At 38.3% G+C, this 23,897-nt stretch overlaps 1 protein-coding gene across 1 annotated transcript in view; it reads left to right on the forward strand.

The window, feature by feature from the left end:
• The window catches only part of RYR2 (ryanodine receptor 2), a 634,673-nt gene that overhangs the window by 578,134 nt on the left and 32,642 nt on the right, over window positions 1-23,897 (forward strand). The window contains exons 90-99 of the mRNA XM_025401874.1: window positions 3,370-3,474; window positions 6,263-6,344; window positions 8,412-9,709; window positions 10,724-10,791; window positions 12,876-13,023; window positions 16,112-16,198; window positions 16,784-17,002; window positions 18,476-18,606; window positions 19,911-19,953; window positions 21,111-21,244. Of these exons, the coding sequence (XP_025257659.1) occupies window positions 3,370-3,474; window positions 6,263-6,344; window positions 8,412-9,709; window positions 10,724-10,791; window positions 12,876-13,023; window positions 16,112-16,198; window positions 16,784-17,002; window positions 18,476-18,606; window positions 19,911-19,953; window positions 21,111-21,244 (2,315 nt within the window). The remainder of the gene's footprint in view (window positions 1-3,369; window positions 3,475-6,262; window positions 6,345-8,411; window positions 9,710-10,723; window positions 10,792-12,875; window positions 13,024-16,111; window positions 16,199-16,783; window positions 17,003-18,475; window positions 18,607-19,910; window positions 19,954-21,110; window positions 21,245-23,897) is intronic.

Raw genomic sequence — 23,897 nt, forward strand, 5'->3', positions numbered from 1 at the left:
AAACTAAGAAATTAACATTGGCACATCCTGTTAACTAAATTACGACTTTCTTTTGATTTTACCAGTTTTTCCATTCATGTTCTTTGTTTTTTAAAATTCTGGGATACAATCCAAGTTACCACATTACATTTAGTGAAATATGGTTTAGAGAAGCTTGCCTTAGTGGCATATCTGCTGATAAATATTGATACCATGAAGATAAGCTTATCGTTAGCCTCGTGCTTCTTCTGGACTGCCTTTTAGATTACAGCATTGCATATTGCGTTATTATTCAAATTTCTAACTACAGCAAGTTATATAAGGGGGAGATCCAACACCATTGAAATAAATGGAATTACCTGTAAGATTGTAATCCCAGTTTAATAAAAGGGGAAGAATTGTTTGAGTAAGAGGACGTTGTATTGTCGAGGTTCCTAGAGTAAGACCATGAGGTAGTTGTTGAGAAGAGGGAAAGCTTGATGTGTCCTTGGCACAGGTCCTTCTGGTAGTTAGCAAAGGTCTTCCATGTTGCAGGCACATACATCAGGAGAAAAAGAATGCAAGGCAGCAGGCTAGGGAGTTTACAGCTCCCAGAAGCTGATGACCTAAGGTTGAGCAAGCCCTAGAAAGGACATTCTGTGTGTTTCGGGTTTTAGAAGAAGAAATGGGTACTTTGGTTCTGGGCTTGCGACTCTGTCACGTGAGGGTTGGCCAGACAACTTTTGGTCACCTAGGGGTTACACGAGAGCATAACCCCTTGTAATACTTCAACTTTTGATTTAAACCTTACCTATCACAGGAAGAAAATTATTTCTGACTTGAAGAAAAAACAAGTTTATATTCCTAAAAATGGCTTTCTAGTGTTCACTTAATAGCCTCTTGCACTTTTCATCCTCCCTCATTTATATGCCATTGGAATACCAGACTGACACTGAACATCAACCACAGGAAAATCCTAAAGATCTATTGCTTTCAAACCAGAGCTGTAATAGCCATTTTGGACTAATTACAACCAGGGATGAAGGAAACTATAAAACTACTATATCTGGTACATTAAATGAACTGGATTTAATGACCTCCAGATTAAAATAACCTGATTCCTTCTCACCACTGTCCCTTCAGACTTGCTCTGTTGACCATTTCTTTACCACAAGAAGGAATCTTGTGCACTGACCACTTTCAGATAAATAAAATCATGTCAGTCACTTTGTCACAAAAATCGTCTCGTTTCAGTAAAGCTTCCCCTCATTCTTGGGCCTCATTTTCAGCTGGAAAACGTGGAGTGAGGGTGTGGGCAAGAACTCCCATCTGGATATTGTTCATTCTGGAGGGAGTCCAATCTGCGCTTTTTTTACTCTCTCCCCTCAAGGTTCTTCTCTCTCTTTCCCTTTCCCCTCCTGGTTAACCCCAGGCTTCCTCTGGGTTGGAGCTGTGGGAGAGAGGAGGTAAAAGGAACGAAAGGTCTCCATGGGCACATGTAATCCCAGAGTGCACCGTGGAGCTGGCCCTCTGCTGTGATGTGTTGTATTTTTTCATCTAACGTGCAAGCCTGGCCCTCTTAGTCCTCCAGTGCCTGGAAATGACTCTTCTCCCATCCAGTTTAAAGTTATTCCGTCAGACCTCATGCATCTGGTGGCTCCCATCCACCTTGGAATTCTGGCACCATTTCAGACTGATTTCAGATGGGGCAGAATGGCCCCTCCTGAGTAGTCCATATAAGAAACACACATCTTTTTCGTCACATGCTGTCTGTCATGCTTTCTAATACCAGACCTTATGCTTCCCAACTTCAGAAGACAGAAACTGAGCTCACATGATGGCTCTCCTGGAGCCTCTTCTCTCACTTGCTGTAAGGGGATGCAGAAGTAATGAAATGGAGAGGCTCAGCACATGGAGAACCCCCTCCAAAGTCTCCCCCTTTTCAACTCCAACCCCTTTATATCCTTAGAGTGGAAAGATCTATTTTTAGTCACCCCTTTTGCAGATAGTCTACTGCTTTTGTAATACGTGGGTACATGTCATTCTCATAATCATATGAGAACACATAGTCAATATCTCAGCTGTAGGGCCTCAAGAGATACTGAGACAGGAAAAAGTTCTATTTCAGCATCTTGGATATGGCCATCTCTTCCAATCACTTGTTTCTAGCATAAGATCCGAAATGTTTTTATGTGGTCTGCAATTTAAAGTTATTATGAGTTGTTATTTGCCTAAAGGAATGAAGGAATTTGAAGTTAACAGTATTGTATGTACTTTTTTCCTTTCTAAGTAAAATCCCTGTTATTTTCATGACTGATGTAGATGGGTTTACAAAACTGAATGATGGTAGAAGTTTTTCACTGGAAAGTGAAAATAGAAATCGGCTCCAAGAAAACAGTCTGGCTGCTACAGCAGATCCACTCAAGTATTGGTACTTCAGACGTGTCAGCTAAGAGAACAAAGTTAGGCTTGTTAAAAGATAAACTTAGGCACAATAACATCTTACGAAGTTTATCTGAGCATTCAACTATTTATGAATTGAGCAACACCAGAACACTAATGGTTCAGCCCTTCACCAAGGGTGGGGGCACTTTTATAAGGTGCTCCTGGAAGCAAGACAAGCAAAGAGATTTGATTGGTAAAAGTGGAAAGTTCCTAGTTAGAGGTTAGTTGGCAGTTTCTGACTGGTGAACTCTAGTTAGAAGTTAGTTGGCAGTTTCTGATTGGTTAAGCTTAAATTTACACTGAGTTGGGATTTGGTTTTCTTAGGGAGGAACCCAAGACACTGGAGCCATCTCAGCCTAATGATCTCTCAATTAGTTATTTGAACCACTTCCAATTGTCTTGGATTCTGGATTCATGAAATTAATAAACAAGTATTACTCTTTTAAAACACTTCAATGGTTGCACCATTTGTAAAACAGTTGTCCAATTTAGAAAATGTTGAAGAGGATTTTTTTCTCTATGTGAATGCTTTATCCAGGTTACTATTTAGGAGTAAAAGGGTAATCAGCTCTCATCTAAAGCATATTCTCAGATTCTTCTCAATACAAAATGGTGACTACTGATTGATTGGACTGAAGAGCCAAAGCACCCAGACCTTATTTTTTTCCTCTAAATAGAAGAGATCAAAGCCAGACGAAAAAAAAAAAAAAAAAAAAAAAGATTCACAAAATATAAAAATCCTTGAGAAATTTTTTTGGAATCATTAAACATTTTAAAGAGGAATGTATTTATCTATTAAGGGTTATTATCATCACTGTATCTCTTTCTTTCGCTTCGAGTTCCTATCTTTTTAGATAATGTGCTAGCAGTGAGATACGTCAGCACTAAGGCGACTTTTCCCGTTATTGTGAAGTTTGTTTTGGCAAATAAATTATGAGGAATAATTGCTGTTTGTTTACACTCCAGGGTCCTTGCACTGGGAATCAACAGAGTTTGGCACACAGCAGGCTGTGGGATGCTGTGGTCGGCTTTCTTCATGTATTTGCCCATATGCAGATGAAGCTGTCGCAGGTAAACTACCTTCCTCTCTCCTAAATGACAAACTGGAGACTGTAGTCATCAGCAAATTAAATGTGCTTTTTGATGTTGGAACATTATCTTTTTAAAATCACTTTATCACTTGTCTTTTTAAGATCATTTTGTCATGTCTCTTTTGTTCTACATGAACTTTTTTTTAAATAAAAAACATTATGTAACCTGAAAATAGATAGGATTCATTATTCAAATTTGAGACAAAGGATATTAGGAAATTGAATGTAATGGAGAAATGAAACAGTTGAGTCCCCAAACATTGTACATTTCCCAAGCTTCATCTTCCTGGCCATGGCTCACTGGAATTTTCCTTCCCCTTACAGATAATTGAAATAGGTTTTATAATCTGTTACAAGGGAGATAATTTTGTTATAGGGTCTTAAACAAGCAGATGTTCTCAGTAGGGTGATGTTTACCCATAACCAGTGTATTTAATTTTGTGACAAAGAGAAAAAGTAGCTATTATACGGATAAGCAAATGAAGAATAAACAGATTTTCCACCATGTTTTAATGTCAACTTGAGAGAACCTATTGAAAAATATCAGCTTGTTTTCTCACTGCTGGATTTGTTTCATTTGAAACAAAAAGATACACAAATAGAAAAGTTCTTGTGAATGTGTCTCTTCAATGCAGTGAATTTTGATGGTATAACCCGAGACCTTCAGAGTGTGGGCATTTGCCAGGTGGTCAGATAGAAGAAAGAATGTCAGATTAAAAGACAGAATGCTGCCGTTCTAATTCCTGAGCTGTCATGACTTGTTCCGCCCATGTGGGTCAGGTCGCTTCCCTGAGGCCTTGTGTCTCTGCAGTAAAGTGAAGAACCTGCCCCTCAGGCCTGCATATGACAGTATGCAGGATGTATTGTCAAAGATCAACAAGGCTGGACGCTAGTAAAAGTGGTAAGGATACATCTTAATGTCAAAGATAAAGAAAGCTGGATACTAGTTAAACGAATAAGGACGGATTTTAATCAGTAGTGCTATTGCAACAAGGAAAAAGAGTTCAGCATAAACTGAACCCGATTTGATTTGTGCAGAGGTGACTGGGAATATTAATGGGAAAATGAAGATTAGAGAAGGGGCGAACAGGGGCTCAGTAGAGTCAGGGGAGTGAAAAGTTACAACAGGTTCATTGGTGTAAATGTGATTAGACCAGCTATATCTGCTAACTGGCAATTGTCAAAGTTAGGATTCTGTCCTTCTCCAGAGTCCTTATCCTTAGATGTTGTCTAGAACAGTCGATTTTTTAATCAACCTCGCGTTTTCCCAGGCAGGTACTTTAGTGGAGGGCTGGGCTCATCCTAGAGATGCAGTCTTGAACAGTTAGAAACTATATTAGTGTTTGTTCAAGTCTTTATAGACCAAAGTTGAGGCCAAGTTGAGAAGAGGGCCCAGAGGTACCTGGCTAGAGTTTGGTGAAGGAGAGAATGTCAATATGGAGTTATTGGTGACTTGAGCCCAGTAGAGAAATTCTAGTCTTTCATTTAATCACTAGGGATATTTTGGTAAGTAAAGGAGACCGACATGAACCAAATGTAGACCCTCACAAGAGAGTTCTCATCCTGATATTTTTCCATCAGGGTATTGACATCTGGTGCTACCTAGCACCTGTTCATGGTTTATAGTTTCCGTAACAGCTATTTAGAAAGAAAATGTCTCATCCTCCCAACACAGTAGGAATTTAGCTTCATATGTACCAAAATCTGAATAAAATGCCTTGTACAAATTTTTTAAAGAATAGTTTAAAAAATAGATGAGATGTAAAGTTATGCAGATGTAAGTATGATCTGTATTTCCAGGGACTGTAGCTAAGCATACTGATGTTTAGACACAATATGTCTTCGAAAAAGAATGTTTCTTTATGGTAAAAAATCAAAAGCAAAAACAAAATTTTAACCAGAGTAATATTGGAAAGCTTAATCAAATTGGTAAATAAGATACATTGTACAATATTAGTACAATGTTGTACTAATAGGTAATACCTGTGTAGGTTTTTGGTTAATTTATCTAACAAATAAATTTATAAGTTTATCTTCTATGGTGCTTATATGCCTATATTTTTCTATGTGAAGTTGATTTTTACATAGTAGTACCTAGAAGAAGTTAGAAAGTTAGAAGAAAAAAATGCGGGCTTTTCAAATAAAAGATAGATAGATGTCAAATGTGCAGAAGCTCTTGAGTCTTGCTTGGCATTGGAGAATATATCACTGTTATGGTTCTTTCATATTATTGCTAGATATGTTCATTGTCCGTACAAATACTTTCTTTTTTCTGAGATGCAGTCTTGCTCTGTCACCTGGGCTGGAGTGCAGTGGGGTGATCTCTGCTTACTGCAACCTCCACTTCCCAGGCTCAAGCAATTCTCATGCCTCAGCCTCCTGAGTAGCTGAGATTACAAGTGTGCACTACCATGCTTAGCTAACTTTCTGTATTTTTAGTAGAGACGGGATTTTGCCATGTTGCCCAGGTTGATCACAAACTCCTGAGTTCAGGTGATCAGTGCACCTCGGCCTCCCAGAGTGCTGGGATTACAGGCGTGAGCCACTGTTCCTAGCCTACAAATACTTTAAAGAACATTAGCTGAAATCAGTAATACTTTTTAATTGTGAAGTATAACTATTTTTAATATTTGACCCTCCTTTAGTTCCATAATGCTTCACGTGCTTACTATTTATTGCCAGAGCAGTATCTTTCTGTGAGAGTAATTATGATGTTCTTGCTGCACAGTTTTCTTGCATTATCTCAAATGCAATGTTAATATTTTCAGGATTCCAGTCAAATTGAACTTTTAAAAGAATTAATGGATCTGCAGAAGGATATGGTGGTCATGTTGCTGTCCATGCTAGAAGGTAGTTTTGATTTATATACTTTTAAATTCCCTTTATTATTTTATTTAAAGGATCAGCATGGGCTTGCTTATGGAATCAGAGTGTAGCATAGAATAAAATAACACTAAGACATGGTAGATGTCTTGGATTTATTGCTGGCTTATTATTCTTTTTCTCATAATAGTTTTTTTCTTAAAGGGAGATCCTGCATATCTCAGTTTACATATCTACAGAATGAAAATGGTACTTTATAACAACACTTTTCATTTCATAGTGATAGCCTAAAAAGTAAGCTCTCCAGACAGTCTATATTTTATTTGTTAGTGTGTTTGTCCATAAGCGGTGGGGGTTTCGGACATCTGAAATCCACATTGGATAACCTCCAGTGGTGTAAGCTGCTTGCATAATCAGTGGGGATTTCGGACATTGGGATAATGTCCAACTGGGTAAGCTGCTGCTTTGAAAAGACCACAGAGTCACTCCTTTGGGTTCTTAAAGCCGTGGCACTGCAGGGAAAGCCTCTGTCCCCCAAGGATGCTGGCAGCCGTAGTCTTGTTCTCCCCACCAAAGCCTCAGTTTTAATTTTCTCTTTTTTTTTTTTTTTTTCTGTAGCTGGCAGGAAACATAGTGGTTAAGAGCTTGGGCTCCAAATCCACCGCCAGAGTTTAAATCCTGACTTCCTTACCTCTGGGTGGTATGACCCTTGGACCAGCTGCATCTCCCTTTTTTCAGCTTCCTCTTCTGCAAAATAGAAATGATAGATTGATGTGAGAATTCAGTGGAATCCTATAAATACAACCAAAACAACTGAAAAATGTTCGGTATTACGGTGCCTATCACTTTTTCTTAACTTCTTCCTATTTTCTCTCCGAGTCTGCCACACATGGCATAACTCCACTTTAGTTAACGGAGGCAGTTGTCATGCCTCGTGCTAGGACTTTGAAGTGGCAGCATTTGCTTAAAGTCCTTAGTTGGCAGCAACAGTAGCCACTTTATACCCTTTAAGCACAGGATCCATTTTTCCATGCATGGCCCCGATTCAAATTTTGGGTTAAATACTAACAGCAGCAATAATAACTGCAGCAGCAGCAACCACGGCAGTGACTTAAAACCAACTTCATAATGTGCCAGGTACTGGATTAAGTACTTATGTAATCCTAGTGACCAGTTTATGAGTTTTATGGTATTATTAACTCAAGTTTGCAAATGAGGAAACTGAGGTACACAGAGGCTAAGAAATCTGCCCACATTGCCGAGCACATCAAACCTGGATTCAAACCCAACGATGGAGCTCCAGATCGCACACTCCTACCACCACGGTGCTTACTGCTTCCCAGATTGACTCTGTGGACCTCTGACCAGCGACCTTTCTTCTCCTGCCTGTCTTTGTGTTATATCACACATTCTGTTCAATGAATAAAAGCACTCTGTAATCCTGTAGTTCAGGAATCTGCCATTTTCTAACTATGCAACACAAATCATGAAGAAATGTAGAAAGGTGCTTTCCATTATGAATTAGAAAAAGCATACAGTTTGCTCTCAGCATCTGGTCTGAAGACCTGGCACTAACCTTTAATAATTAAGTCACAATGGGCCCATTTTAATTTAGTCTTGTTGAACTTCAATTTCCTCATCGGTAAAATTAGGGTTAACAAAAAGTACCTGCCTTACGTATAAACGTTAAATCAGATATTGTCTATGATAGTGACTTTTCAACTCTAAAGGGCTGAGCAAATGTTTATTTTTATTATTAATATGAAACTTGATTTTAGTTTCTGGCTCTTTGGCTCATTTTCTTTATCTAAAACATGTTGCTTCTTTGATTAATTAATTTGAGGGGAAAAATGTCAACTTTTGTTGAAACATTTTATGTGTGTCAGTCTAATTACTTTGTAAATAGCGTTATGCATGTTTGTGTAATCACTTTTCAAACTATAGTTTATAAATAATTATCTTTTTATAGAGTGAGCGATAAACCAGGACATATCCTTGATTCAGATGTTACTAAAGATCTATATTGTTATTTTCTCTATGATCATTGATTTTGTTACAGTTTCTTGTAAACAAATGCAATTGCTTTACCACCAGGTAATGTTGTTAACGGAACGATTGGCAAACAGATGGTGGATATGCTTGTGGAATCTTCCAACAATGTGGAGATGATTCTCAAATTTTTTGACATGTTCTTAAAACTGAAAGATTTGACGTCGTCTGATACTTTTAAAGAATATGACCCCGATGGCAAGGGAGTCATTTCCAAGAGGGACTTCCACAAAGCGATGGAGAGTCATAAGCACTACACGCAGTCAGAAACGGAATTTCTTTTGTCTTGTGCGGAGACGGATGAGAATGAAACCCTTGACTATGAGGAGTTCGTCAAACGCTTCCACGAACCTGCAAAGGACATCGGCTTCAATGTCGCCGTCCTTCTGACAAACCTCTCTGAGCACATGCCCAACGATACCCGACTTCAGACTTTCCTAGAATTAGCCGAGAGTGTCCTGAATTATTTCCAGCCCTTTCTGGGCCGCATCGAAATCATGGGAAGCGCCAAACGCATCGAGAGAGTCTATTTTGAAATCAGTGAGTCTAGCCGAACCCAGTGGGAGAAGCCCCAGGTCAAGGAGTCCAAACGACAGTTCATCTTTGATGTGGTCAATGAAGGAGGAGAAAAAGAGAAGATGGAACTCTTTGTGAACTTCTGCGAGGACACCATCTTCGAAATGCAGCTGGCGGCTCAGATCTCAGAGTCGGATTTGAACGAGAGGTCAGCGAATAAGGAAGAAAGTGAGAAGGAGAGGCCGGAAGAGCAGGGGCCGAGAATGGCTTTCTTCTCCATTCTGACGGTCAAGTCGGCCCTGTTTGCGCTCAGGTACAATATCTTGACCCTTATGCGAATGCTCAGTCTGAAGAGCCTGAAGAAGCAGATGAAAAAAGTCAAAAAGATGACCGTGAAGGACATGGTCACGGCCTTCTTTTCATCCTACTGGAGTATTTTTATGACCCTCTTGCACTTCGTGGCCAGCGTTTTCAGAGGCTTTTTCCGCATCATTTGCAGCCTGCTGCTTGGGGGAAGCCTCGTCGAAGGTGCTAAAAAGATCAAAGTTGCAGAACTCTTAGCCAACATGCCAGACCCCACTCAGGATGAGGTTAGAGGAGATGGGGAGGAGGGAGAGAGGAAAACCCTGGAAGCCGCCCTGCCCTCTGAGGATCTGACCGACTTAAAGGAGCTGACAGAAGAGAGTGACCTTCTTTCGGACATCTTTGGCCTGGATCTGAAGAGAGAAGGAGGACAGTACAAACTAATCCCTCATAATCCAAATGCTGGGCTCAGTGACCTCATGAGCAACCCAGTCCCCATGCCTGAGGTGCAAGAAAAATTTCAGGTAATTTATCTCTAAGTCACAGCAGCATTCTCTCTGGACTTCAGGGGGGTATAATAGATGATCATTAGACCAGGTTCCATGCTACTGCCTGAACGGTGTTACCTACGTGACTTGAATTTCCAAAGAGAAATGCTTTTTGGTAGATAAAGTTAGTGTTGAGTCCTTATGAATTATTATATTATCTTAAATTATTAAGGTGTAAGCTTCAGTACCCACCCTAACTGGAGCCTACATCTTTCTCCTACATATACTTTTATGTATATGTATACATATACATATGTATATATACTTTTATATGCATATTTGAAAAATTGGGAAAAGAAAGAAAACTTTTCGATGCCTGTAGTGGCATTATCCTCACAGAGAATTGAAATTTTCTCCTCTGTTCTGTGATTCTCTTTGGCCTGTTTTCATTTATGTTCTTTGTAGTCATTAGTCCATAGAGCCACAGTCCATCCATAAATATGGCATATTTACCAAGTGTCTGACACCACTGGGTATGTAGGGAATTCAAAGGTAAGATGGGGTCACTGCCTTCAAATTACCTTAAAAAGTTTATAAAACTAACACACATGAAGAAACTAGAAAATGATTAACTGTTAAATAGTATAGGCAGGGCAGTAGGGGTTGCTTATCTTGAGAGAATGGCAATGCCAGTATAGTTTAAAGTAGTTAGATAGGAATGAAGAGGTAGGACTTAAATTGGCCTCAAAGGATGAGTAAGGTTTTAGTAGGTGCTTAAGATAAAGAAGGGTATTTCAGAAATGAGAAAAGAGAGTAAACAGGAGTCCCAGAAAGTTTGTCCCTACTGCTGGTGCAGTAGGTCAGTGTGCAGAAGAAGTGGGAGATGTTTGGCCCCGTAAAATGAAAAACACGTGGCACTTTTATCGTGGTGGAAGCAAGAGGGTATCTTCTGTAGGTTATGGTTTGACACATGGTCACATGGCTCCCTAAATTCATTCAAAGGTGATGGGTAATCCTGATTTTTTTTTCCCCCCCATTGACTCATTCAAGGAACAGAAGGCAAAAGAAGAAGAAAAGGAAGAAAAAGAAGAAACCAAATCTGAACCTGAAAAAGCCGAGTATGTATAGTTTGCATATACTGTTCCTTCATTTCAGTTTGTCATTACATCTCTTTTTCTTGTACTCTGTCTTTGGGAGCCGCAAGGGAGAATCTCATATTGCCAAGGAGCCACAGAACTAATTCTGCCATCTCCATGGAGAGGCTTTGATGGCGAGGACCTCAGGCCACAGGCAGTGATCACTGTAGATGCTCCCAGGGCTGCCATTCTAGTCTTTTCCTTTCATTCCATGTGGCCCTCCGTTTGTGTGATTCCCTGTGAGCAGGAAAGACTCCAGTGAGTCCATGGAATGCTGTTTGTAAGAGCACTCAGGGCCACAATTCTGTCTTTAAAAATCACTCATGTATTTCTGTCCTTTTCAAGGAAGGAGGAAACAAACATTCCAAATGCACCTTCATAGAATCCTGCGGAGTGATGCTCCTTAAACCATAGACCCAGGGCCACATGCATAAAACTCACCAGGAGAGTTGGTTAAAACTAACATTCCAACATAAAGTATTAAAAAAAAAAAAAAAAAAAAAACTAACATTCTTGGGCCCCAAACTATAGACCCAGGGCCACATGCATAAAAATCCCCAGGAGAGTTGGTTAAAACAAACATTCCTGGGCCCCAGGGCATAGATCCTGCCTCAGCAGGTCTGGTGTGGGGCCTGGGAACCTTCATTTTCACCAACACTCCTGGTATCAATGCAGCAATAAAAAAGAGCTGGATGTGAGGCGATGGAAATGCATAACTCCCTCATAACACCAGGTTTCTGTGAATAATCGAAGCCTGCATCTTTCTCCACGTTTATAGAATTTTATACGCACATTTGAAAAGTTGGGGGAAGAAAGGAAGCTTTTAGGTGCCTGTAGTGCCACTATTCTCCCATAGCGTTGAAATTTTCTCCTCTGTTCTGTCATTTTCTTTGGTCTGTTTTCATCGTATATTCTTTGTAGTCAGCACTATGCATTGTCATAGACCTTACACTATTGGGTCTGTTGTAAAAATGGTCACATAAAAAGTAGACATATAACAAATAACAGCAAGACAGGCATTTCAATGGCAATTCTTTAATATCCACCTCATATGAGTTAAGTATAGCTTATATATTAATATTTCTGGTTTATGTATTAATACATATGACTTCACTTTAATTTAATGAAGGACTGATATTTTGTACCCAAAGGATATCAAATGTCAATTCTTCTAATTCCATTATTGTCTGGAATTAATATAACATTACTATAATTCACTTAATATATTTTAATGAAATTAATTACAATTAATATATGTCAAAGTGTGAGTATAATGATATACTTTATACATGTGAACAATTAAGTGTGTAGGCCTCTGATTTTAAATCTTAATGGCAAATGTTAAAAATTGTGCATTAAAATTACAGGCTGGGTGCGGTGGCTCACGCGTGTAATCCAGGCTGGGTGCGGTGGCTCACGCGTGTAATCCAGGCTGGGTGCGGTGACTCACACCTGTAATCCCAGCACTTCGGGAGGCCGAGGCGGATGGATCGTGAGATCAGGAGTTCATGGTGACCAGCCTGGCGAACATGGTGAAACCCGGCCTTCTACTAAAAATATAAAAAAGTTAGCCAGGCATGGTGGCACATCCCTATAATCCCAGCTACTTGGAAGGCTGAAGCAGGAGAATGACTTGAACCCAGGAGGTAGAGGTTGCAGTGAGCTGAGATGGTGCCCCTGCATTCCAGCCAGGGTGACAGAGCAAGACTCCTTCTCAAAAAAAAAATTTGAAATTATAATTTAAAAATAGGATATGTTGGACAGTCACAGCAAAGTCAGTCTTCATTTTTTTTTAATGTTTTATTGCAGAATTGGAAGGAATCTGCTATGTATAAAGTCAAGCCTATAAAATGTCCTCTATATTTCAGCTTCATAGAATCTGTGATCAAGAGGAACTCTTACCCCTGATTCTAAAATTCAGAATATTATTGTTCACCAGAAAAGAAATTAGTTTTCAGAAGTGATACAATGGTCTAAAATATTTGTTCACTTGGGTAATTTTCCACAACACCCGTTTAGTTCTTTAGTTTCTGTGGAGCTTATATTTTGTTCATCTGTTTTCACAGGGGAGAAGATGGAGAAAAAGAAGAGAAAGCCAAGGAAGACAAGGGCAAACAAAAGTTGAGGCAGCTTCACACACACAGATACGGAGAACCGGAAGTGCCCGAGTCAGCGTTCTGGAAGAAAATCATAGCATACCAACAGAAACTTCTAGTAAGATGTTTTAGAATGAATATTGTTACAATACCATAATAATTTAGGCTCAGTAAATATTTGCTGACCTCTCCCTGAGTGACAATTAGGGAACCAGGTTAGCCCAGCACATGTTTGATTTGCCCATTGTAGTGGGTTTATCTTTTATAGTGAATGTATCTGGCCCACCGCTCCCCACTGTCAAACCCATGACCTCTACTCATGTTCACACTCCCTGAAACCCTTTCATTTGGTTCCTGCCAGGACAGTACTCCCAGTGTCTGCCCACAAAGACGCTAGAATAAAAATATTCTGAGGACCTGCAACAGATTTTAAAGCAAGATGTGCCTTCTAGGGCACAAGTAATTCAAATTAATGTTCCAGAACTCGATTAGTCAGTATTTCTATAACATCACCCTTTTACTTAAAAATCCAGGTATAAAAATATTAGCTAATTGAGCCACTTTCCATTGATAATAAGAAAGTCTATTCAAAAGTATTCTTTAGAGAGAGGGATTACAGTTCTTTATGTAGTGTCCTGTACATTTTGCAGAGGTGTTCCCCTAATTAGTAAAGCACACATTCATATTTGGAAAACAACGAAAAAAGGTATAGCTCTGTCTATTCATATTGATCTTGAAATTCTTAAAAATATTATTTGAAAGGCCTTTTATAAGCATGCATGTGTAATGTCATATATATACACATACATGGGTATCTCCTATCCTTTTCCTACATGCTTATCTCCTATCCTTTTCCTCCTTTGTAAAAATTATACATATGTATCGATCTATGTATAATTTTTATAATTATGTGTATATATGTATAATTTTTATAAATTTTTATAATTTTCATAAAGGGGGAAAAGGATAGGAGATAAGCATGTAGAATCCACCTACAAGAGGTACTGACCAGTGATGTTAGACCTAGAAATTAAGAACAACAACCCTCATAATAAAGCCATTTGAACAGCAGAATCATATTTAGTATTTTATAGCCCTTGAGAAATCAACAATTGACAACCCAGAAACTCAATGGACTGTAGAATTTCTCTTATAAGGAAAGTGGACTGTCCTCAGTAATTATATATTCTAAATGCTTATCTTTAAATATGTTTATGTATTATGTATTTTAGGCAAATTAATTTAGTTGTAACTACATTTTCCTAAACCATCTTGTATTTTTCCCTATATTACGTAATACAGAATACATGGAACATAAATGTTTCCTAGATAACTCTGAATAATTATTAATTTGGTATGCCATCGTGGCTTCCATGGCTGCAGGTATAGTTCTATTACAAATGGTTTAAAGGTTGAATGGGCTCCGCACTACCCCAGTGGGTTCCTGAAGAATGTGTTTAACTACAGTTGTGTAAACCAAGTAGTTGAGATTTTGCTTCCAGCTCTCACTGTGCCAGGGTTCACATGTTCTGTTGTCTCTGCACAGCTCCTCCCTTTTCCTGCATCTCTTTGCTATCTTTCTCAGCTCACCGATTTGCATGCACGTGACCAATCATGGCCACATCCGTCTACCAAAGGCCCCTTTTCCCCTAAGTGAGAGCTCAGGCTAGCTAACTCAGCCTCTGTGACCCAGATCCACCTTCCAAGGAGAACCAGTGAAACTGACCCAGTCTGGGTGTGGTGGACAGCCTTGTTCCAGTAATCTCTGGCAGTAAAGATGGGGTCCTGTGTGGGGAAATGACACGAACAGAGATGGGGTGTGTAATATCATTCTGAGGTGTTACATTTGGATGTAGCTTTACTATGGTAAATCCCCTGACATATCCACTTATATTATATTGACATCTCCCACTCAATATTAAAACAAATACTTAATGTCCACCATAATCTATTACTTTAAACCCACTTCTCGAGGCTTTATTTTTTCCCAGCCCAATAAATTGTACCAGCGGTTCACTTAGTTGCTCAGGCTGCCAAATTCAAAAGTTATCATCTTTGAACCCTCTTTCTCACCTTAAATACAACCCAACAATAATTCTTCTCAGTTGTTCCAAATACATCGAGTCTGCCCAGTTCTTGCCATCTCCACAGGTACCATTAAGTCCAGCCCACCACCATGAACCTCACCTCTGCCTGACGTCTGGTATAACTTACTTTCTGACTGGTCCTCTTGCTTTCACTCTTGTTCTACTACTGTCAGTTTTCCACATAGTAGCTGGAGTGGTCCTTCCAAATCATGATCCAACTGCACCAAGCCCCCCTCAAATCCTCTAATAGCTTCCCATCCCACCTAGACTAAAACAATAATTATACTAGAATATTACATTTATTATAATGATATAATAATATTAATAACAAACGTTCCCTATATTAACATGTCATCCGCAAAGCGCACTTAAGAGTTAGGTCTATTGTTATATCCCACTTCGCATACAGATGAGCAGAGTGATGCTACAGAAAAGATTAAGTCATTTGTCCATATCCCACACTAGGAAATGGAGGCAGGCAGCCTTCATATCCAGGCAGTGAGGCCTCAGAGGTTGTAAACTGAACCACCACACTGTCAAAGACAAGACAACCTTTATCAGAAGCCTACAAAACCCTGCCCCCTGCTCACCTGCTTGATCATAGCCCCCTGCCACCCCCACACACCAGTCTCCCTTCTTCTCACTGTGTTTCCTTCTATTTCTCAAACACACCGACATCACTCCTAACTCAGGGCCTCTGCCCTTGTTGCTCCTGTCTTTGACACACTCTTTCACCAAATGTTTGCATAACCTGCTCCCCTCCTGTATTCAGGCCTCTCTTGTTCAAAGCTCACCTCCTGAGATAAATCTTCCCAGACCAGCACCATCTAAAATAGCACCCCTATTCCCTAAGCTCCTAACCTGATGTAGTTTTCTTCTTAGTATTTAACGTTCTCTGAAATTATGTTTTTCATTTGTGGGTATGCTTTTTTATTCTTTATCTCCTCCATGGTGGCAGAAATGCTCTCCCTCACTGTTAGGTCTGCAGCACCAAGAATAGTGCTTGAAACAGTAGCCTTGCAATCAACTGTTTGGGGTAAATGAATGAATGCTTTATTTAAATTGCAGATTTCAAGTCTCTTGATTCAGTGACCTTCTCATAATGTTTTTCACCCTCAGAACTATTTTGCTCGCAACTTTTACAACATGAGAATGTTAGCCTTATTTGTCGCATTTGCTATCAATTTCATCTTGCTCTTTTATAAGGTACGTACATCTTTGTTTTAATAACTGGTATAAAACTACAAATAGAAATGAATGTAAAGATTTCACGATGAACATATCTACTACTGCTAGTGAACACGTCTAAACCTATCATGAAATACTGATGCCTAGGCACTGATATCACTGTTATCTAGGAAGGCAAGATTTGTTCCTGAGAAGTAAGAAATGCCTCAACTGAAGGGCATTTGATTTAGCAGAGGGCTTACCCACACTATTCCCAGCCTAATTTAGCTGAATATCTTACTTGTGATTATGTCTGGGTGTGGCACACCTGTATTATATTACATTCTTTTATAATTAAGAAGAGAGCTTAGCCATCTCATTTTTTTCTTGCATGCACTGGAATCCTCAGAACTTTTGGTTGAATAAGAATGAATTTTAAAAGTATGTTCACTACTTGCCTTTGGTTTTTGAAAAGCTATCGTTTTTAGCCTTTGCTATTAGTCCTTTCATTATGCAGTAACTTCACATTCAACTATTTGCTAAAAAGGCTGTATTTCTTTTCTTTTGCTTGCAATGATATCCTAGATGCAGCAAATTGACTGTACTTTAAATGCTTTGAATCAGGTCTCCACTTCTTCTGTGGTTGAAGGAAAGGAGCTCCCCACTAGAAGTTCAAGTGAAAATGCCAAAGTGACCAGCCTGGACAGCGGCTCCCATAGAATCATCGCAGTTCACTATGTACTGGAGGAGAGCAGCGGCTACATGGAGCCCACGTTGCGTATCTTAGCTATTCTCCACACGGTCATTTCTTTCTTCTGCATCATTGGATACTACTGCTTGAAAGTAAGATAGTAAGGCACCAAGGTACCTGTGTGTGTGTGTGTGTGTGTGTGTTGCAGGCTAGACCTCTGGAGAAGCAGATTCTGAACTGGAAATGTTGTGTACAAAGTTTCTGACGGAATGCTCCATGAATCAACGTGCTTGGGGCAAATGGAGGAAGCAGGATGGGACAGAGGGGAAAGCTGGGCTACTGTAGACATAGCAGGTGCAGTCTCCAAAGCTGGGATGCCCCTTCAGGGCTGTCCTGGCCTGAGGCATTGGAGCCTGGCCATTTTATGTCTACATTGACTAGTCTGCCCTGGGAAGGGGCTATGGCCATCAGCTGTCTTAAAGTAGCTTTCTTTCATGTACTGATAATTATTCACATAGAGAATTTCGCCTATAACGGCCCTACAGAAGTAAGAGCTCACCCACCCACTATGTCTCATGGTAATGCAGTGATACTCCAGTATATTAAGACTTACAGAAATACATTGTATCGATCCTAGGAGTCATTTTATTGCTTTGTTATTAAGGAAGTATCTATTGCTATTCTTGGCAGAAATGCCTCATGATTTGTCACACTTCACCCAGAAAATAATGCAGCTTTATCCCTAGAGGCTGCCAAGGGAACAATATAATTTGGTGAATAGAACCCAAGATAATCTCTCTGAGTGCTCAAGGCTGCCCATTACCTGTGCAAACCTCTTTATCTTTTCCTAGCAAGGCGCTTTTTCACTGTGATGCCTTTATTTCACTTTCACCACCCTCTGCCTCTGGTTGTAAATCTTGGAGAAGACATTTGAAAAAACCAGGGCTCAGCAAAAGACTAGAATGTAAAGTGTTCTTCAGGAACTCCTTTCCTCCCGTTTATTCTGTTTTATGGGAGTGCATATTCTTGGCTATTTCCAGAATATCTGTGTCTGTCTGCTGTCTGTGCCTTGTGTAAAGTCTGTCCATATAAAAAGAGGATCATTATGTTCCAGAGATATTTTGACAAACTGACAAAGATTTTTGCTGATGTTGAAATTAAAATGTATCTCAAATTAGTATGTGGTGATCCTGAGCATGAAATTATTGAAGAGGTTTCTCAAATGAAACTGCACTTTAGTAGCATGCATTTGGGAACACTGCTGCGATGGCTAAATTTTATTTCATTCATTCATGTTGAGAGATATATGTAAAAAGAAAATGATTTTGCATAATCATCTTTTCGTCTTTGAAGTTTAAAAGTGATTTCATTAGTGTAATTATCTATAAGCCCCTATGTGTTTAAAAACATGCATATATGTAATATCTATTCTATCTTCTGTTTTTCCAAAACCTTCTAGATGCTTCTTCCTGCTTGAATATAGCCGATTCATTTTCATTCAATTTTTACCTTCCTGGAAGTACACAGGAAATATTTCTTTCCAAAAGCTGTTTTGTAAAGATAGTGACCACAAGAGATGCCAGTAAATCTAAACTAATTTTAACATATTTATTTTTCCTGTGTAGGTCCCATTGGTTATTTTTAAGCGAGAAAAGGAAGTAGCACGGAAATTGGAATTTGATGGGCTTTATATTACAGAACAGCCTTCAGAAGATGATATTAAAGGCCAGTGGGATAGACTCGTAATCAACACACAGTGAGTAAAGAATTATATGACACATTTCTGTACTCACAAATTTCCAGACATGAAAATACTTGGTTGGAATTCCTGCAGATTTGTCAAAAGTTTAGCAGAGGTGAATAATAGTTATATATTCAGTCAAGAAAAATCTAAAGACTCAGCGCCGTCAGCCTCCTTAATGGATGTCCTCAATTTTTGCCCTCTGAGTTCTGAATTCCTTAATCAAAAATGGCTTAGAGTTCATTTCCACAGCACTGATGGAACTTCACATCCATTACTCAGCGTTCAGGGATGTGTGTAACAGAAAGTGCATGACCTGCAGGCAGGGTTATCTCATCCAAAAGCGGAGGAAGCAAAAATTATTCATTAAGGAAAAAGTTGTAGCATTAAAGGAAAACATATTGAATTTTACACCTTGAATATATCTGAGTTATCAACTTTCAGTACCATCAAGTGGCTTAGCATGAAACTAACTAAATGTTAGGACATGGTGTAAAATGTAAGACAGAAAAACAAAAGCTTTTCCGATCCAATAATCGTTTAGCCCTGTGAGATCAAGATCCAAACTACCAGCTGCTGTTCTGAATATAAATCCATCACAAAAGTATAATTTTTCACTGTAAAAAGAATTAGTACTGCAATAGTTGTAATAGTTTATATTTACTATTCAAGAGTGAAATCTTTTTTAAATTGTAATTAGTTTTGCTTATTAAAAGTTATTTGCTAATGGGTTCTGAGTTGTCAAATGGAGATGATTTATTTATACATGATACGTGTTTATTCTAAATGCTAAATGCTTTGTTTAGCAATTCTACCATGAATACTAAGTCTAAACAAGTCATTCCCTTTAGGTAAACTCTTTATGTATTAGTTAAGGTGCTAGAATTGTGCTTTGGTGCTAAGCTCAAAGTTTCTTTGAGGATAACTGGTAGGAAGGAGATTTTTTTTCTTCATAGGAATAACAATGACAGGTTTCTAGATACTTTAATTTTTAAAGGCAATTGATGAACAGGTCTATGTATTGATATGATAAAAACAAATAAATAGCAATACTACCTAATAAATATTCTCATATTCTTCTCCATTAAAGTATCAGCTTATACGCTTTTGTATATATTTACATGTTAATATTTAAAATAATATTCAAATACCTATGATGCAGGAAATTATGTGATGTTAACCAAATTCATTGTAAGTTTACATGGATGGCAGGATATATGTTTACATATTATTTTAAGTATGCCATATATCCCAAATGATATGTTATTATTTGTCATTAAAAATAATACTATTTACTTCTATGCTTTTCTATATTTTAGGTCATTTCCCAACAACTACTGGGACAAATTTGTTAAAAGAAAGGTAATACTACTTGGAATCCTCTATATTTTTCTTAAAGCACAGTTCGGATTTTAATTTGATGTGATTCAGCTGTAGAATAAGATATCGAGGTATAATTTATCTGCCTATTAATGTCTCAAATTTTTTTTTTTTTGAGGCGGAGTCTCGGTCTGTCGCCCAGGCTGGAGTGCAGTGGCGCGACCTTGACTCACTGCAACCGTGTAACCTCCGCCTCCCGGGTTCAAGTGATTCTCCTGCCTCAGTCTCCCGAGTGGCTGGGATTACAGGCACCCACCACCAAGCCTGGCTAATTTTTGTATTTTTAGTCGAGACGAGGTTTGGCCATGTTGGCCAGGCTCCGACTCCTGACCTCAGGTGATCCACCCGCCTTGATCTACCAAAGTGCTGGGATTACAGGCGTGAGCCACCACGTCCGGCCAAATACGAATTTCCAGAATAGCACATAATGGCCGGGCGTGGTGGCAGGCTGAGGATGGTGACAAGGTTGCAGGTCCTGGTGTTACTGAAGAATTGCTGGGGTCAGGATACTCAGGGGAGTGGGGTGGAAAGATGGGCCTTGTGGTCAGAGAGTTGAGGGGTTGAAATCGAGAGCATGGAAGAATGCCACCCTGTGATGTGCCCCCTGTTAGCATGCAGAGGTCTATGCAGAGGATCATTGGCTGGGGAGTCAGGCATGGCCTGGTTGCTTCCTGGACCCCATCTCTTGCTGAGTTTAGCAACCTTAGGCACATTACACGAAGTTTTCTAAGGTACAGTTTCTTTATCTGCAGAATATCAATCACATGAAACCTACATATTGTGACAGTCGCATGGAATGAAGCATAATTTCTGACACAAAGTATTAATTTAGTAAAGGTCACTCTTATTCCATTTCCCTCCATTTCTTACACTTTTATTTCAGCTCATCTTCTTCCTTGGTACGTCTCCCTCTCTTGAATGAGAGAGAAATCTTATTCCTCAGATAGTTATTATGTAAAATGCAGTGAATTTGTTTAGACCTTAAACATGTGATCATAGAAGATGAGCCATAAACTAGATTTTAGGTGATTGTTAGGGCAAATATACAGTAAGTATAAAAATGATTAGATGTTTTATACACACATATAGATATTACTTAATGGTTGAAGCCAACAAAATGCTTTTTCTCATACCCCAAGGTAATGGATAAGTATGGAGAGTTCTACGGCCGAGACAGAATTAGTGAATTACTTGGCATGGACAAGGCAGCTCTGGACTTCAGTGATGCCAGAGAAAAGAAGAAGCCAAAGAAAGACAGCTCCTTATCAGCTGTGTAAGTGTTACTTTGGCTCTATCCTACAGACTTAGATTGAAAAGGGAAAACATTAATACATTTCTAAACTTGTGCATTGATTTCCTTTCCTTTAATGTCAGAAGAATAGATAGATGAGGAAAACAGAATGTATATAAAGTCTACTTTTACACTTCTTGGTATTTGGAACTCTGGAATCATTGGATTTTTTTCTATTAATTTTGGAGGTACCTTTTAATATTTACAAGAGAAAAGAAAGACTATTCATGTTTTTGACTTAATTTGCCTTCTCTGTCTTTAAATGATCCTTAAATCTAAGTAAAACACACACAAAAACTCAATATATGGCTGATTTCTGTAATTCCTGTTTGAAAAAATATTAGTTCCCTTTTCCAAAACGTAAGAAAATTATGTAGCCCTTTTATTTACAATGTTCAGAGGAACTCATATTACTTTATTATAATTATTGTATTTTTTTGCATAGCAAAGGCTTAGTATGTCAGAAATAATATCTCGTCCTACTATTACTTGTAAAGTTTACTTCAAAATGAAACACTCTTTATATACTGCTTTCGTGGAATAATGTTTTAAAACCAGTTGAGTTGAATGTACCTGAGTTTAAATGTCACACACACACACAGACACACACACACATATAGTGTGAGTGTAGAGATATATACATACATCCATCTAGCAAATTTGATCAACTGAATCTCTGGAATAAAAGTAAGACATGCTTTTAAAAATGTAATTGCTTGTTGTAGTCACTTAATGATTCTGGAAGAAACAATACTTTCTCTTAACATGATTAGGGAATGTGATGGTTACTTTGAAAACATATTTATGGTTCTGTGAAGCAGTATTATTTTCTTAGATAATCTGTTACCTAGCATTAAAAAGATAGTTTGGTTGGCCTATCTCATTGGTCATATTGTTTTTATCTATCTGAAAACTTATTAGAGCTACTTGGGTCTTTAAAGTTAAGGTGAACTTGTTTTTGAACTTATTGTTGAAAAGAACTTAGATCAGTAAATGTGAATTAAGGTCCAAAATATTACTTGAGTACTCTAGGAAAACAAATGTATATTTAAAGGTTATGCCACTGCATGTAAAATCGAACACAGATGAGCAATCCTTAGGACCTGTGTCCCTTATGTTAGAAAAGTATAAAAAATATACATCATATGAAACAAGAACAAGGGTGTGAGTGAGGCTGAGCATCCCACAGACATTTTCAGATCCTTAATAAGCAATACCGAATTAAGTAGTTTTACTGAGTTATGCATTTTCTATGGTCACCTTTGTTACTCTAGAAAAAAAGTCTGAAAAAATAGAAGGGAAGTTTAGGCTGCTTTTCTGCTATGAAGAAATAGTTTTAAATTGGCATAGTTTTCTGCCATTATACATAGTAAATGTTTGTAAGTTTGACTCCTAGCAAAGTACCAAGAAGTTCATATAGCATTTAGCACCTTTACATATGGAGAATAAAATTAGAAGAATAAAGTTCTGGTAAATAATGTACAACTAGGAAAAAGATTTACATATAATGTCTCTTTAACTAAAGCATTTAGGAAGGTCAGGTTTTAAAAGATTATCTGATTTATATATGAACCCTATCTTAATGTGAACATTGAAATACAAGGATGATTTATGTATTTATTTATCAAACACATAAGGCTTGGTATGTGCACCTTTAAGTGGCCAGCTCCATTTCTGGGGGTGGAATAGCTGCAAGCAGTCAGAAAGTCTGCATTTGTGTCCTCACTGGGGAGGAAAGGAGATCGTGTCTCAAAACATCTAGCAAAACTCAGCTTGCTGGTTATAGTTTACCCTTGACTGGAGCTTTGGCATCCTCCCGCCCCCACGACCAGGAAGACCGTGTTCTGATTGGCTTAGCTCAGCCATGGCCCTGCCCCAGGGGTGGGGTCAGCCTCACCCAAACAGCATGGCTACCACTTACGGGTGAGAAATGAGTGGGGTGTGCTGCTGTGTGATATTGATGGTATACTGTCGCACTAAAGTATGCTAGAGATGGAAAATAACTCTGAAGAATAATTTTTAAAATAAAATAAGAAACCACCATAGGCAATTCATACATCCTGATATAAACCGTTATTTTGTTTTAGATTGCTTTAATGTAAAATAATGATGCTCTCATGCAAATTACTCCATTTTTTTCTCCCAACTCTTCCTTTTTTAATTTAAGAAAAAACATTCTTATATTGAAACCTGTTGTAAATATTTATGGAACTTTTTTTAAAGGCTCCTGTGATAAAATTAATTCTAGTTCATAGATAACTTTATTTCTTTAAGGATAAAAATTTTTTTTTAAATCCTGTACTAAGTTAACTGAGCCTTAACCCTTAGTGAAAAAAATCTCCTAAAAAGTCACCTTTGATATGCACCTACTTATCTTAGCATTTATAATTTAAGTTTAGCCTAATTAAAAGAAATGATTAAAGAAGGCAATAAAGACTAAAACATTAAGTCTAGAGAAACCCTTTAGAAAATAATATTGCCATTATGTTAAAATGCATTATTTCATATCGATTACTTAGAGCTGGAATATTGGAAAGGTTGGCAAAGTTATAATTTCTAGCCAATAAATCAGTGGCAAGTTCTGAAAAATGAAAATTAACACATATATTTTAATATACGTGTTTGTAATCTACAA

The sequence above is a fragment of the Theropithecus gelada genome, chromosome 1 (genome assembly GCF_003255815.1).
Source record: "Theropithecus gelada isolate Dixy chromosome 1, Tgel_1.0, whole genome shotgun sequence".
NCBI classification, from domain to species: domain Eukaryota; kingdom Metazoa; phylum Chordata; class Mammalia; order Primates; family Cercopithecidae; genus Theropithecus; species Theropithecus gelada.